Genomic DNA, 13,401 nt, shown 5'->3' on the forward strand with positions numbered 1-13,401 from the left:
TTGAAAATATCAAAATTGATGATTTTAAAAGGTATACATAGTGGAAGTATCTAAAATTGGGTTCCGTCTGTGGAATTTTTCAATATATTCCATAACTAAATGTTTTAAAAAATTGGTAAGAAATGGAAAGATAAATTGCTAGTTTTAATAACTGCACTGTAAAATTTGTCATCGCTAATGTCAATAATGTAAAAAGAAGGAGACGAAGAGAGCAAACAAAAACCAACTACGCTTTGTTTACTCGTTGAACATCACCTAATACAATAAGCTTTAGTGACCAAACAGAATCTTTTGCGTGTCAACAGTCTCTCTCTTACATCTCTAGTCTTCGCTGATACAACTATTACACTTGGGTCTAAATCTGAAACCTTCCTTCTCCTCACTGGAATCATCAATCAGGCTTCTGCTCCGACGTGAAGCAGCTCCTCGGGGATTGCAGCCGGATCCAAGTCCCAGCAGTTCCCAGGAAAGCCGCTAGTTGCACCTTTGAGAAACCAAGACGGCACTTGATGCGAAAACCGCAGCATCTCGCTCCTCGGTATCCATTTCTTACCGTCCTCCTTCCCGCTCCTGTGATACACTGTCTTGTATCCCTCCAGCTTAACAAGAGGCGCAATGCACACACCGTACTGTTCAGTATACTCATCAAGGATCTCGACCATCTCATACTCGTGCCTCACTTCGTCAGGCGTCGACTCGTTCCAGTTCAGCGACCAGTTCTTGTAGACAGCCCAGATGTCACCAGTTTTGGGGAAGATTCGGACACAGCCACCTCTCCCTGTCTTCCTGCCTCTTAAAAGATGCGAGAAGATGTTGACTTGTTCGACTACGTCATAGTTTTGTATCCTGAAATGTCCGCAGGACTTTGTGAACCCGTATTGTACCCACTTCATGGACCCGAACTCGATGTCGGTTTTGGAACTTAAGTAGGCAATGTCAATCTTAAAGGGCTCAAGAGAGAGCACTTCCCTGACCACACAGTACAGACGCGGCATGCCGTCATCTTCATCATAGATTGCCCATATCTGTCTTGGCTCAAAGCACTCCTCCGATCTGTTTTTATCGAAGTCATGGAAGTCAGAGTCTGGAACCGTTATAGGCCCACTGGTTTTGCGCCCCGCCGTAACATCTCCCAACTTACAGGAATCAACTGGTCTCGTGTCTTCTTCAACAGCCGCCGTTGCTGCTGCTGCTGCTGCCGCCTCTGAAGCCAATCTTATTGAATCCAGTCTTTGCTTAATATCTGCTCTTGCCTTTTGAAGTAATGGCTTCCGTGTATCCAGTACTGATGCAGCAGACCACCGCCTAGTTGAACCGTAGCTTTGGCCGTGAAGTTTGAATTCTGCATTCGCTGTCTTCGACACTGGAGCAGATCTCATCAAAGGGTTCTCAACAAATCCATTAACAGACGCTTCAATAAATACTCTGCTCTTCTTCTCAGGTCTGCCGACCTTAACTGCAGCCGTGTGAGTAGAAAGGCCGGGCGGGTTAGCATAGATCAGACCGTCCGGTTTGGTTTTAACCGAGCTTGTCCCGTTGGAACCGTCTTTAACTTTATTTATTATCCCCGTGGTAGCTACTGATTTGCTGTGCTTGTAAGGATACCCGTTGGACACAGAGGACACACGCTTCAAATCAAGATTCCCTGGGGAGGCTGTTTCAGGGTACGATGAGCTCCAATCATATGAACCATATTCATAACCATGTCCCTGCGAAGGATAGTGGTGGCCTAAGAGATAGGTGGAGTTTGTGGGCATGCGTGCATCGTAGCTATGCGAGCTATAGCCATTACTATGCAGAGGAGGAGGCGCATGAGATGGATGCGTGTAATGAAAAGGTGCACTAACGGGAGCTGGACCTGTTTCTACAGCTATAAACGCTCCGCGGCAGTTCTTACACGAAAGCCTCTTGTTCACGTACTTCCTCAGGTACTCATACTGAACTTTGCAAGAGGTGCACACAGTCCAGAAAGTGTCGAGTCTCTCTGATGATGACGATGGTGGAAACCGATCAAACGCTGCAGTTCCCGGCGCGTACTCTGCGCGGTGCTTCTGAACCACCGTGGAGGACTCGATATGCTTCTTTCTCTTGTAATAAAAAGTGCTTTTGTTAAACTCATTGGACAAGAACTTCCACGCTTCGGATACGAGATGGAACGCACCGTCAGCTCCAATACATTTGTTCTTGTCCGGATGGAGCAAGACGGCCATCTTCTTGTACTGTTTCTTCACGTCTCGTTTCCCAGCAGAGGGTTTGAGTCCAAGAACCGCGTAGTAGTCGATTTGACCGCCGCCGCTTCTACACTGAGAAGCCAAGTAAACTTCGAACGTGGCAATCATCTGAGCCAAACCTTCCAAATCAGGAGATAAGGACCTAGCTTTCAATGCGTAGCTCCTTGCGGATGCGAAATCTTTTTCAGCGAATCTCCTCTCGGCGACCTGTTTCACTCTAAGAGCTTCCTCTCTGTATGCTTCCATTGTTGATAGAAGAACCAAATATATAAAAACCAACTCTTGCTAAATAGGAAACTAAGACCGTTCTCGCAAGCACCAACAGGTCATCATTATCTGCAAGTATTTCAAGAGAACAGCATTATTCTTTTAAAGTTAACATTTTCAGACCAAAAGATAAAACTAAACAAAACAGCACTTACACAGTGATGACCGCCTAGCCGATTCGGCGGCCGAGAAAGCGCTCTACGGTGATCTAGCGTGGCGAGTTGAAGGTATGCGGTGAAAAAATCGGATTACAAAAAAAACTTGAGTTTTTAGTCATTTAGGTTTCAAAATCGAGTAATATATGTTAGATCTACTAATCTTAAGCAAGAACATCAAGAAAAACAAAGAAAATTGCTTCAAAAACCATCAAAACTACACAGCCGTCGTGTTAAAGTCGCAGAAAATCAGAAACCCTTAAGAAGAAGACGATTGGTAAATGACGTTTCTATCCTTCTTTAAATAAAAAATAAAGAAAAATGTAAAAAAATACACCACCAAGGGTTCGAACACAGGTTGCTTTGTCTATCTAGTGAGTCTCATCCACTACGCCACAGCTGTTTTATGTAATAATCTCTGGAACATATTATAGATAACAAAAATAAATCGCCGATTATTCTACGTTTAATTCCCGATTTATTGATTCGGCGCTAGGCGCTACCTTGCCGCACGCGTAGCGCCTAACGAGTTTTAAAACATGGCTTACACTTAAACATCTGAGAGAATCAAACAATTAAACAAATAGATTTAGATAATTAAAGTAAATGGAAATAAAAAAAAAGAGCTACATTTTCAACAAATTTCCACCAAAGGCGTTAGATTGAAGCTATTAACTTCTTCAATGAATCAAGATAAACCCTTTTCAGTGGATTTAACTTAAAAGCCCCAACTTAGTTTCTCAAATTAGAAACCCTACAAATAACAACATTGAACTAAAACAAACCCTTATTTTCAGCAAAGAGAATAGAGGTATCGGATCTTACTGAGATTTTTGGTGGGGAAATCGAAACAAGGCTTTGAAATAGATAGCTGAAGGTTCTTCTTCCCTAGCTCGAGCGGATCGGGAACGAAATCGAGGTAGCGAAAGCACGAATCCCAAGCGGGGGGTTTGGAATCAATGCTACAGTAAAGTTAGTATTTGTGGTGTCGGTGAAAGTTGCTGGGTAATCGGCGATTCAAGGCATCACGGAGTGAATCGCCGGGGGAGAAAAAAAATCGAGATTTGCCGTTGAACGGCGATCTATAGTTTCGGGGATTTTTTTTTTTTTTTGTTGGTTGTAAAGTAAATATTGGAGTGAAAGTAAACGGTGCTAATTTCTTAATAACTTGATGACTTTATCTACGTGCATAGTGATGAGTAGTGCGCATATTTTATCTTGTTTTATTTATAAGTTTTTTAAAAATGTTTAATTGTGACAATTTAATTAATCGAATAATCGTTGAAAAAGATGTCAAATTGTTAAAATGACTTGAAATAATTAGTCAAATGTAAAAAAGTGAACATTGTAGAAATAAGTAAAATAGGCTGAAAGTTAGAAAAAACTATTTCTGGCTGATTAAGAGAATATTAATTAATAGATTTTGTCATTTAACATGTAAATAAAATTGAGTTATCCATGTTGAATTTTAATTAATCATCTCTGAAACTATAAAAAAAAAGTATGGACTAAAGAAATTTAATTAATCATACATCTGCATATACGACATTTAGAATTTGGTTAATGAAAGTCATTGTCACATAAGCATATAAAATAGTTAAAATGATATATTTTCTAACACATCTCAAAATCGGGTTGGATCAAGCGCTAATCTAATACAAATGTTTCAATGGCACAATCAAAATCTTTCATGAGCATTTCCACTTGTTTTTTTCTAAAGATGTCTTCTACAGAAATAAGACATAACTCAAGAGCTTTCTCGGTATCCAATAGAGCCTCAGTGAGCCTTCCAAGCTTGATATAGCAGATAAATCTGTTAATGTATACCTATATATAATACACAAATTAATACACATATGAATCATTTGAAAATGATGCAAGTTGATGAAACTTAAAAATAAACCTTACTTTTGGGTTAGTAGGGTGCTTTTTGATTTTGATAAACATTTCACCAAAGTGTTTTATAGCTTCGGGATAGTAATGCTTGCTAATGTTATTCATAATTGTCTGCCTAAAAAAAAGTCAATTTTACTAAAATGTTCAAAGATACATTTTTATATTGAATGAAATTAGAAATTGAAATGTCAAAAGAACTATTTATTATTCAATACACAAATGTTATTAATGATTTCTTGAAAATTGTAAAAATGATTACTTTTAAAAATGTTTCCATTGCAGTGATAAAATTTTCTGTAAGCATCAAACATTATTCTTTGATGCAAAAACAAAGAGATGAGTTATCATACATATAAAAATTATTCTTTTTTTTTTTGTTTTCAAATGCACTAACAGTGAGCAAGAACTGTGGTTTAAGTCATTTTCAAGACCATATTGATACAATTTCATACTATTGTAAGATTCCTCTATTAAGAATTACATTATTCCTTTTTAGCTTTCAACAATTTTGGATTGAGTTTAATAGATATTTCGCATCATTTAGTCTGTCATGCAGCTTTTGATCTTTAGTGTAACATGTAAATATTATGATATATAATTACATGTTATATTATTTAATGAATTCTTCATTGAAAAGTTTTATTGCATCATAGTACTTATGCTTCTTAGCGAAATCATTACATTTATCAAAAATATTATATATCAGTCTCACTACGTCATTGATGTTTTTTTTTCTTATTGTAAAAGCAAAATCATTTTTTTACTCATTCATCATTTTTTCTCTTTTTGCCTCATTCAATGTCTTTGGTATTTCAAAATTATGATACAATTCTTTTAAGAAGCCTCTATTTCATGCACATGACTTAACACTAAATCAAACATTGTGACACTGAAACATCGATCTTATAGTCTAATATAGAGTCACATTGACAAAAACTAATTGACCCATCTATCCTATACATGTTCTATAATTAACACTGAAACTATTCATTTTAGACATTTGTGATCATTGACATTGAAACTAATAGGCACATCCATCATATGCTTATATTCTAATTGACACATTTAGTCCTTGAAACCAAATAAACATTGACGTTAACACATCTACCGATCGAATCTAGTAAACACATATACTAATTCAAAAACCTACGAAGACATTGAAATTAATCACAAAATATATCTTTGAACATTTTAGTAAAATGTTATGAATAATTTCTTGAAAATCAACAACGTAAGTGTTTGCCGTGAGGAGAGAGATGAGAATCAACTGCAACAAAAGAACAGTTTAATTAAATGTAATAGCTTATGCAACTGAGATCAATGTTGTGTAACAACATTGGGGTGAATTTTTTCAGCGGAGCACTTAAGAGTAAAAGGGACTTGACAATTGAGGAAGACATATTTAGGTGATACCTTCGGTTGACTAAAGAATAATTGAACAACTAGCCAGCCTTTGTAGCTATCTTATTTTCAAAGGTGGGTTTATTCTGTCACACCAAAAGTCTAAAAGATTCAATAAAAAAGAGCAAAGAGATATGAGAGTTTAAACTGATAATCAGGCGGCAAGAATCTCAAATATGAGCCATGGTGTCAATACTTGCACCGTCTATTTTTGTAAACGGATGGAAAAATTCTGAGACACAAGCTGCAAAGGGGAATACACGAGGACATGAATTTTGGTTTTCACTGCTCTGCATTTTTTACATGAGACAGTGACACTGTCACTAGTTCATATTGATACGAGTAGTTCTCGAATTGGATGGGATCTGGTCTTAGCTTTTCAAAAGAAGATTTAAGCCTGAGGGAAGTGTTGAAGTTCTATAAATTTTGCTTCCTAAGGAGAGGCCCGGATTTGCCAAACAAGTATTGATTTTTGGTAAAAGCATAAGCTGACCTTGTAGAATAGGAATAAAACGTTAAGGCCGAGGTGTGCCGAGGGAAGAGAGCTGAGGAGAGAGTGGGGAAGCAGATGCGTGGCATGGAAGCATCTCAGGCTCTTGCTTGAGAACTTTCTTCACCAAGAGATTTTCCAGCACAGTTCTTCTATTCAGTCCGTCATTAACACCTTCATCTTCTTCTTCTTCGATTTCTGGTTCATCTTCTTGTATATTGGTGATTTAAAGTTTTAGGGATTTCAATTTCGGGTTAATCCGGTTTAAATTTTCTAATCGGGTTATGATAGAGTTGTTTTAGGTTTAATTTGGTTAAGTCCTTTGTTAATTTTTAAAACACATAATATTAACCTAACTTTAAACTGCTATTTGTCAGTTTTAGTTCGTTCTTAAACTTTGTGTGGTTTTGAGTTTCAATCTTTCTGATTGGGGTAGTAACGTAATATGTTTAGATACTACAATTGTGTGTAATTATGAAGAGATTGAAATATTGTGTACATTTGTTATTATACGAAAGTTTTGGTGTAAAAATAAGTCGGTAGTCCGAAAATTAATTAGTAATCTTTAAAGTGAAGCATCTTCTTAATCCATGTGGTAAAATGCATTACGTCATAGAGGATGATGGTACATCCTAACGAACTATTCGCACAAAATGTTGATTGCAATTTAAGCAAACAAGTTATTAAAAAAAAATTGGTGTTCCATATGCTTTGCTTATTATTTACAAGTATCATTTTAAAGCTTCCAGAAACAAAAAGAAAAAAAACAGCAGTCAGAATTGGATGGCAGAAATGTAAATTCGAGCAAACCATCGTTAGCTGACAATGAAATGCGAAACCCAAAGTCACGCTAGACTCGGCACTAGAGTCAAAAACCAAACAAGAGTCTTTCTTTAAGACTTTTCTTCAGTGACTCACAAAAACTCTCTCCTCCTTTCCTTCCTTTCTCACTTCCTGATGAAATCTCATTCACCCATCTCGTGATTTCTTCTAAAGTCAAATCTGGAGTCTCTCTAATCCTTCTCCACGGTTTGATTACTCCCCTCAATCAAAAAGGAATCAACTTTTTTCCCCAGAGGAGTTTAAGGAGATTTGGAAAATTTAGAGTTTTGTGTTGTTTAGGCTGCTTTAAGAGTTTGTGTTTTTTTATTACTAGTTTGTGCCTATGGAGACTCCTTGGAAGAAGCAGAGATTGAAAGATACGGCCTTATGTCGTTTAGGGATTCTCTTTGCAGTCACAGTCTCCTTAGTTCTCATGTTGGTCTCTGTACCCAGAACAGCTTTAAACAACCCCTTCTCCGACATTGATTTTGCACCCAACCGTAACGTCTCACTGCTAAGTGTCGCCAGAGGTAATCCAATCTCGGTTAGGCTGCATAGGAGGAACAGTTTCCCGCCGAGAAATCTGGATCTGTACCCGAATCTAGGGAAAGACCGTGTGGTTATCGTCTTGTACGTGCACAATCGTCCTCAGTATCTTCGAGTAACGGTTGAAAGCTTATCCAAAGTCGAAGGGATAAGCGAGACGTTGCTTATCGTTAGCCACGACGGTTACTTCGAAGAGATGAACAAGATTGTGGAGAGTATTAAGTTTTGTCAGGTGAAGCAGATCTTCTCGCCTTACTCTCCTCATATATTTAGAGGTAGTTTCCCTGGGACGACGGCGAAGGACTGCAAAAGCAAAGGTGATAAGGATTGTGAAGGCCATCCGGATCAGTATGGGAACCACCGGTCTCCGAAGATTGTTTCTTTGAAGCATCACTGGTGGTGGATGATGAACACCGTGTGGGATGGATTGGAGGAGAGTAGAGATCACGACGGTCACGTCCTTTTCATTGAAGAAGATCATTTTCTTTTCCCTAATGCTTACCGGAATATTCAGACTCTCGCGAGGGTGAAACGGGTGAAATGTCCTGACTGTTTTGCTGCTAACTTGGCGCCGTCTGATGTGAAGTCGAAGGGGGAAGGGTTTGATAGTTTGGTGGCGGAGAGGATGGGGAACGTTGGGTACTCTTTTAACAGAAGTGTGTGGGAGAAGATACGCCACAAGGCGAGAGAGTTTTGTTTCTTTGATGATTATAATTGGGATATAACTATGTGGGCGACGGTTTTCCCTTCGTTCGGTTCGCCTGTTTACACATTGAGAGGGCCTAGGACGAGTGCGGTTCACTTTGGGAAATGCGGGTTGCATCAAGGTAGAGGAGGGGAAGGTGATTGTATGGATAATGGGGTCGTGAACATTGAGGTTAAGGAAACGGATAAAGTTGTGAACGTAAAGGAGGAATGGGGAGTTCGGGTGTTTGAACATCAGCCTGGTTATAAAGCTGGTTTCAAAGGTTGGGGAGGTTGGGGAGACGAAAGGGATCGGCGTTTGTGTTTGGATTTTGCTACTATGTATCGTTTTACAAGCAGAGATGCATCTCCTTGAATGAGCGTAGGGACTTCCGAGTAAACTAGTGGTGATATAATCAGTAACTCTTTACTTTTCACGTGGTATTGCGACACTACTGGCCTTTGGTTTCTTGTTGTATTTTTATTGTTATGTTTTGTGTGTATTAATTGCTGTTTGTTTAGATTTGGTTTGAGTTTTGTGTTTGCAAAATCACTAAGGCATGTTCTCTAGTGAAAATGGCACACGGTTGGAACTCGGGTTCTCACATGAAAGAAGAGAACCTCTACTAACAAATAATAGTATAGATACATATAAAGATTAAGTTTACGACGTCTAACAAATGTCACACATTGACAAATATTTTTAACTTTCTTCTTTGTCAACTGAAAATTTTATTGACAAAGGCCAAGCCCAAGAGCAATGATAAACAACAAGGGCCAAAAGGCCAAGCCAACCGAAATAAGTATAGTACTAGATTTTGATCCGCGCTTTCAAAGCGCGGATTTATTATTATTATTTTTTTAATTGACAAATATTTAGTAAATGTCATATTTTTCTATATTTGTGTTTTATTTTATAAAAGACTTAAAAATTTTATCTTTATTTATCGATTTCATTTTAAATGACTATTTATGTTAAAAAAAATAAACTTTATTTTTTAATAAATTAAGTTGGTATAACTCTGATAAATTAATTTTATTATGGGGTTAATATTTTAATTAAAAAATTATATACTTTTAATAAAGATTTATACTTTTCAATAAAAAAATTCAATTATTTTTATGAATGCTTAAATTATATTAAGAAAATAAAAAAATAATAATTAAGAATAGTTGAAAAAAAATTATTTGAACTTGGACTCAATGGCCCAAAGAAAAAAAAAGTGAGAATTGAATCTGATTTTTTAATAGGCTCAAATGGCCCAAGAAAGATTTGATTTGGGCTGGATCCAAAAATAATGACTCAATATAGATTTGTTATTAATATTACTTAATTGCCCTTAATGAAACATGCAATGTTAGTGAAGAAAATATGCCCCTAAGGTAATTATGACAATATGATCCTGCTTTAATAGTATAGATAGTATAGAGTATTCAAACATGTAATATTCACTGACAATTTACATTATATCAAAATAAAATAGTTTAGTGACTTATATTTTTTTTTGTCAACTAGTAACTTATATTTATATTTATATTTAAAAAAGTATACGTGAGTATATATTTAGTATTCCGCTATAAAAACAAATTAGTATATTTATATATTTAATATTATAAAAGAATCAAGAAAAATTAAAATAATAAGCTTACCTCTCTTTTGTTTTTAGTAATTCAACTTTTTAGTTTATATATATATACTGATGATGTTTTTTTTTTTTGCTAACAATGATCTTGATATAATTATCCGATTTAATTTAGGTTGATGGAGAAACTAAAAATATGGAGTTTTTGTCACAACACACTAAAAATATAGAGTTTTTGTATATCCTCGAGCTGCACATATTTACAGCGACATGGCAGCAGAAGTCAGCTAACAAGAGACAACATTCTCCGGGCGGGATTTTGATGCAAATGACGACGCACGAAATCAATCAAAATTTGAAAGAGATATTTTTAATTACAAATTCGATGAAGTATTTTTTTTAATTACAAATTCAATCATACACGAATAGTTCAATGAAGTATTAAACCTGGAAATGAATTTTGTTAAAACTGTTGTGAGGATAAGGGAATGGGCGTTACACGCTCTGGTTTTTGCATGATCAATTTGCATGATCCTGCTTTAATAGTATAGATAGTATAGAGTATTCAAACATGTAATATTCACTGACAATTTACATTATATCAAAATAAAATAGTTTAGTGACTTATATTTTTTTTTGTCAACTAGTAACTTATATTTATATTTATATTTAAAAAAGTATACGTGAGTATATATTTAGTATTCCGCTATAAAAACAAATTAGTATATTTATATATTTAATATTATAAAAGAATCAAGAAAAATTAAAATAATAAGCTTACCTCTCTTTTGTTTTTAGTAATTCAACTTTTTAGTTTATATATATATACTGATGATGTTTTTTTTTTTTGCTAACAATGATCTTGATATAATTATCCGATTTAATTTAGGTTGATGGAGAAACTAAAAATATGGAGTTTTTGTCACAACACACTAAAAATATAGAGTTTTTGTATATCCTCGAGCTGCACATATTTACAGCGACATGGCAGCAGAAGTCAGCTAACAAGAGACAACATTCTCCGGGCGGGATTTTGATGCAAATGACGACGCACGAAATCAATCAAAATTTGAAAGAGATATTTTTAATTACAAATTCGATGAAGTATTTTTTTTAATTACAAATTCAATCATACACGAATAGTTCAATGAAGTATTAAACCTGGAAATGAATTTTGTTAAAACTGTTGTGAGGATAAGGGAATGGGCGTTACACGCTCTGGTTTTTGCATGATCAATTTCTTATATAAACCCACAATAGTACATTTTCACTAATTAATGAAAAAGAGGATTTTTTTTTCTTTGAATTTCCATTGATAGTTGAGAATCCAAACCAAACATACATACTCAGAGACTGCAGCAAAAAGGACCAGCAACTGCAACTCAAACTAACATTCCAGCTTACATCCAAAAAATTAGCTAAGGCATGATAACCAACATCCATACCCGAACCCAAAAAATAAGGAAACCTATAATCAGAGGTTGCGGCTTTCATTGACGAAGAGCTCAAACAGCCAATGAAGGTGACCATTCTGAACATAAGATCTCATCAAACTTTGTTTGGTTACACTTTATGCAATGAAAGTTGCCACCACCAGTAACTGACAGCCCTCTATTCTATCATTTCCCAACTCTATCTCACCAACTTGATGGAGGAAGGAGGGCCAAGCTTGAGGCCGTTCAACCGCTCCAAAAAATTCCGCAAACTCTCCCGCCACAACAACGTTAGAGATCCTTTGACTTCCCATACTCTCCAATGCCCAGAGAATCACCACAAGCCAAGCATGATCAAAAGAGTGAATATTTCTAAAAGCTCTTCTACTGTGACACATGACTACTCCCTTATCATTATGAATCATCCAACCTCCACCTGCTAGTTTAGTGGATTTGTTCCAAGCAAAACCCACATTACACATCTTCCATCCTCTCGGTGGAAGTTCCCATTTAGCTCTACCCAATTTGGTCTTTACCTGCAACTCCAACTGTAGTTCTTACTAATTACGTCGTACTCTTTTATGTAGGTGTGCAGATGAAGCGGATATCCATAATTTGAAAAATATTTGTGATTTGTTCCACTTTGCACGAATAATAGATTTTTTCGATTTGATTCGATCCGTAACTATATGGATATCCGTTGTTCTGGACATTTTATATCCGATTCGGTCTGTAAAAATAATATAAAATAAAGAAAAAAATAAAAAATCTGATATAAAATAATAATATTTCATTACAAATATTTTTAAAATTACATACTCTAAAAAAGTTTAATAACTAAATAATTAATTTGGTGAACAAAATACTATAATATTAATAGAGATATAAAATTAATATATATATATATATATAATATTCATATACATGTATATAACGGATGAATCCGATATATGTTTTTGAAAAATATTAGTATTTGTGATTTTTTCAGCTTTTGATGGATATTGAATTTTTGTATTTGCTTTGATTTGTTAAATTACGAATATCTGGATTTTTGGATCGAATCGACGAATAATAGATCGAATCAAAACTTACGGATATTTTGTTCATCCCTACTTCTATGCTCTACTTACAAGTTACAATGGATATAGATCCGTCTTTATCGACTGCTTAAAATCTGTCGGGCTAAGATTTCCAGAAGATCTTTAAAGTAGAGATAGTGGACGACTTCTGTGCCCAATTAATAATAATACTAAACTATGATCAAATAATGTAACTCTACATGTATTAACATGTGTCTGCTTGCTCTATCTCTAAAGACGTCGATAAGAAATATCTTAAAGACTAGTGAGGTTGCCCTTTATCGAGTTTAAAGTTTCTGCACAAATGTATTCAACAACCCACCAAAGGAGCCAACATAACGTATACTTTGTTTGATACTTATCCCATTACCAAAAGCTGCAAATATATATCTTGTTATTTAAATGCTACTAAAACTGACATTTTCTGAAAATAATGCAATTACCTAGGATAAGATCTGCGCTTTGTGGAGTGTGAATTTATATGAAAATTATTTACGAAATATTGTATGAAAAAACAAAATTTATATTCTTGATCGAATTAATATTTTTGGCTCTTAAATATTTTTTTATTTTTTTTGTTAATTACATAATTTGTTTGATGATGAGCTGATCTCATTTTTAAAAAATATTTTAGGTCAAAAAATCAATTATCGCATAAAAACCCAACGTTTAGGCCGAAGAATCTCAGACCTACTATTTGGTTACAATGAAACTATGTCAGCTCGGTTTTACATCATGATTTAGCAATTTAAAAGTTAATGATGGTTATGAGAAGTTTACGTTCACGTGTCAATCCTATCTATCTTCAATATTT

General features: G+C 35.3%; 2 protein-coding genes across 3 annotated transcripts; one reads left to right on the forward strand and one right to left on the reverse strand.

The window, feature by feature from the left end:
* Window positions 1-125: 125 nt before the first annotated feature.
* LOC103860331 lies at window positions 126-5,006 on the reverse strand. Of its 2 annotated transcripts, none has more exons than XM_009137921.3 (2): window positions 3,479-5,006; window positions 126-2,567 (listed from the first exon to the last, which is right to left on the reverse strand). In XM_009137921.3, exon 2 carries the CDS (start codon window positions 2,475-2,477, stop codon window positions 396-398), a length of 2,082 nt encoding a protein of 693 aa, XP_009136169.1. In that variant the 5' UTR covers window positions 2,478-2,567; window positions 3,479-5,006; the 3' UTR covers window positions 126-395. The 2 variants fall into 2 exon arrangements, with proteins under 2 accessions (XP_009136169.1, XP_009136167.1); XM_009137919.3 differs by lacking the exon at window positions 3,479-5,006 and adding an exon at window positions 2,654-3,441.
* Window positions 5,007-6,655: 1,649 nt separating this feature from the next.
* LOC103860332 (alpha-1,6-mannosyl-glycoprotein 2-beta-N-acetylglucosaminyltransferase) lies at window positions 6,656-9,097 on the forward strand. Its single transcript, XM_009137922.3, has one exon. It carries the CDS (start codon window positions 7,606-7,608, stop codon window positions 8,866-8,868), a length of 1,263 nt encoding a protein of 420 aa, XP_009136170.1. The 5' UTR covers window positions 6,656-7,605; the 3' UTR covers window positions 8,869-9,097.
* Window positions 9,098-13,401: the final 4,304 nt, after the last annotated feature.

The sequence above is a fragment of the Brassica rapa genome, chromosome A03, assembly GCF_000309985.2.
Source record: "Brassica rapa cultivar Chiifu-401-42 chromosome A03, CAAS_Brap_v3.01, whole genome shotgun sequence".
Taxonomy (NCBI): domain Eukaryota; kingdom Viridiplantae; phylum Streptophyta; class Magnoliopsida; order Brassicales; family Brassicaceae; genus Brassica; species Brassica rapa.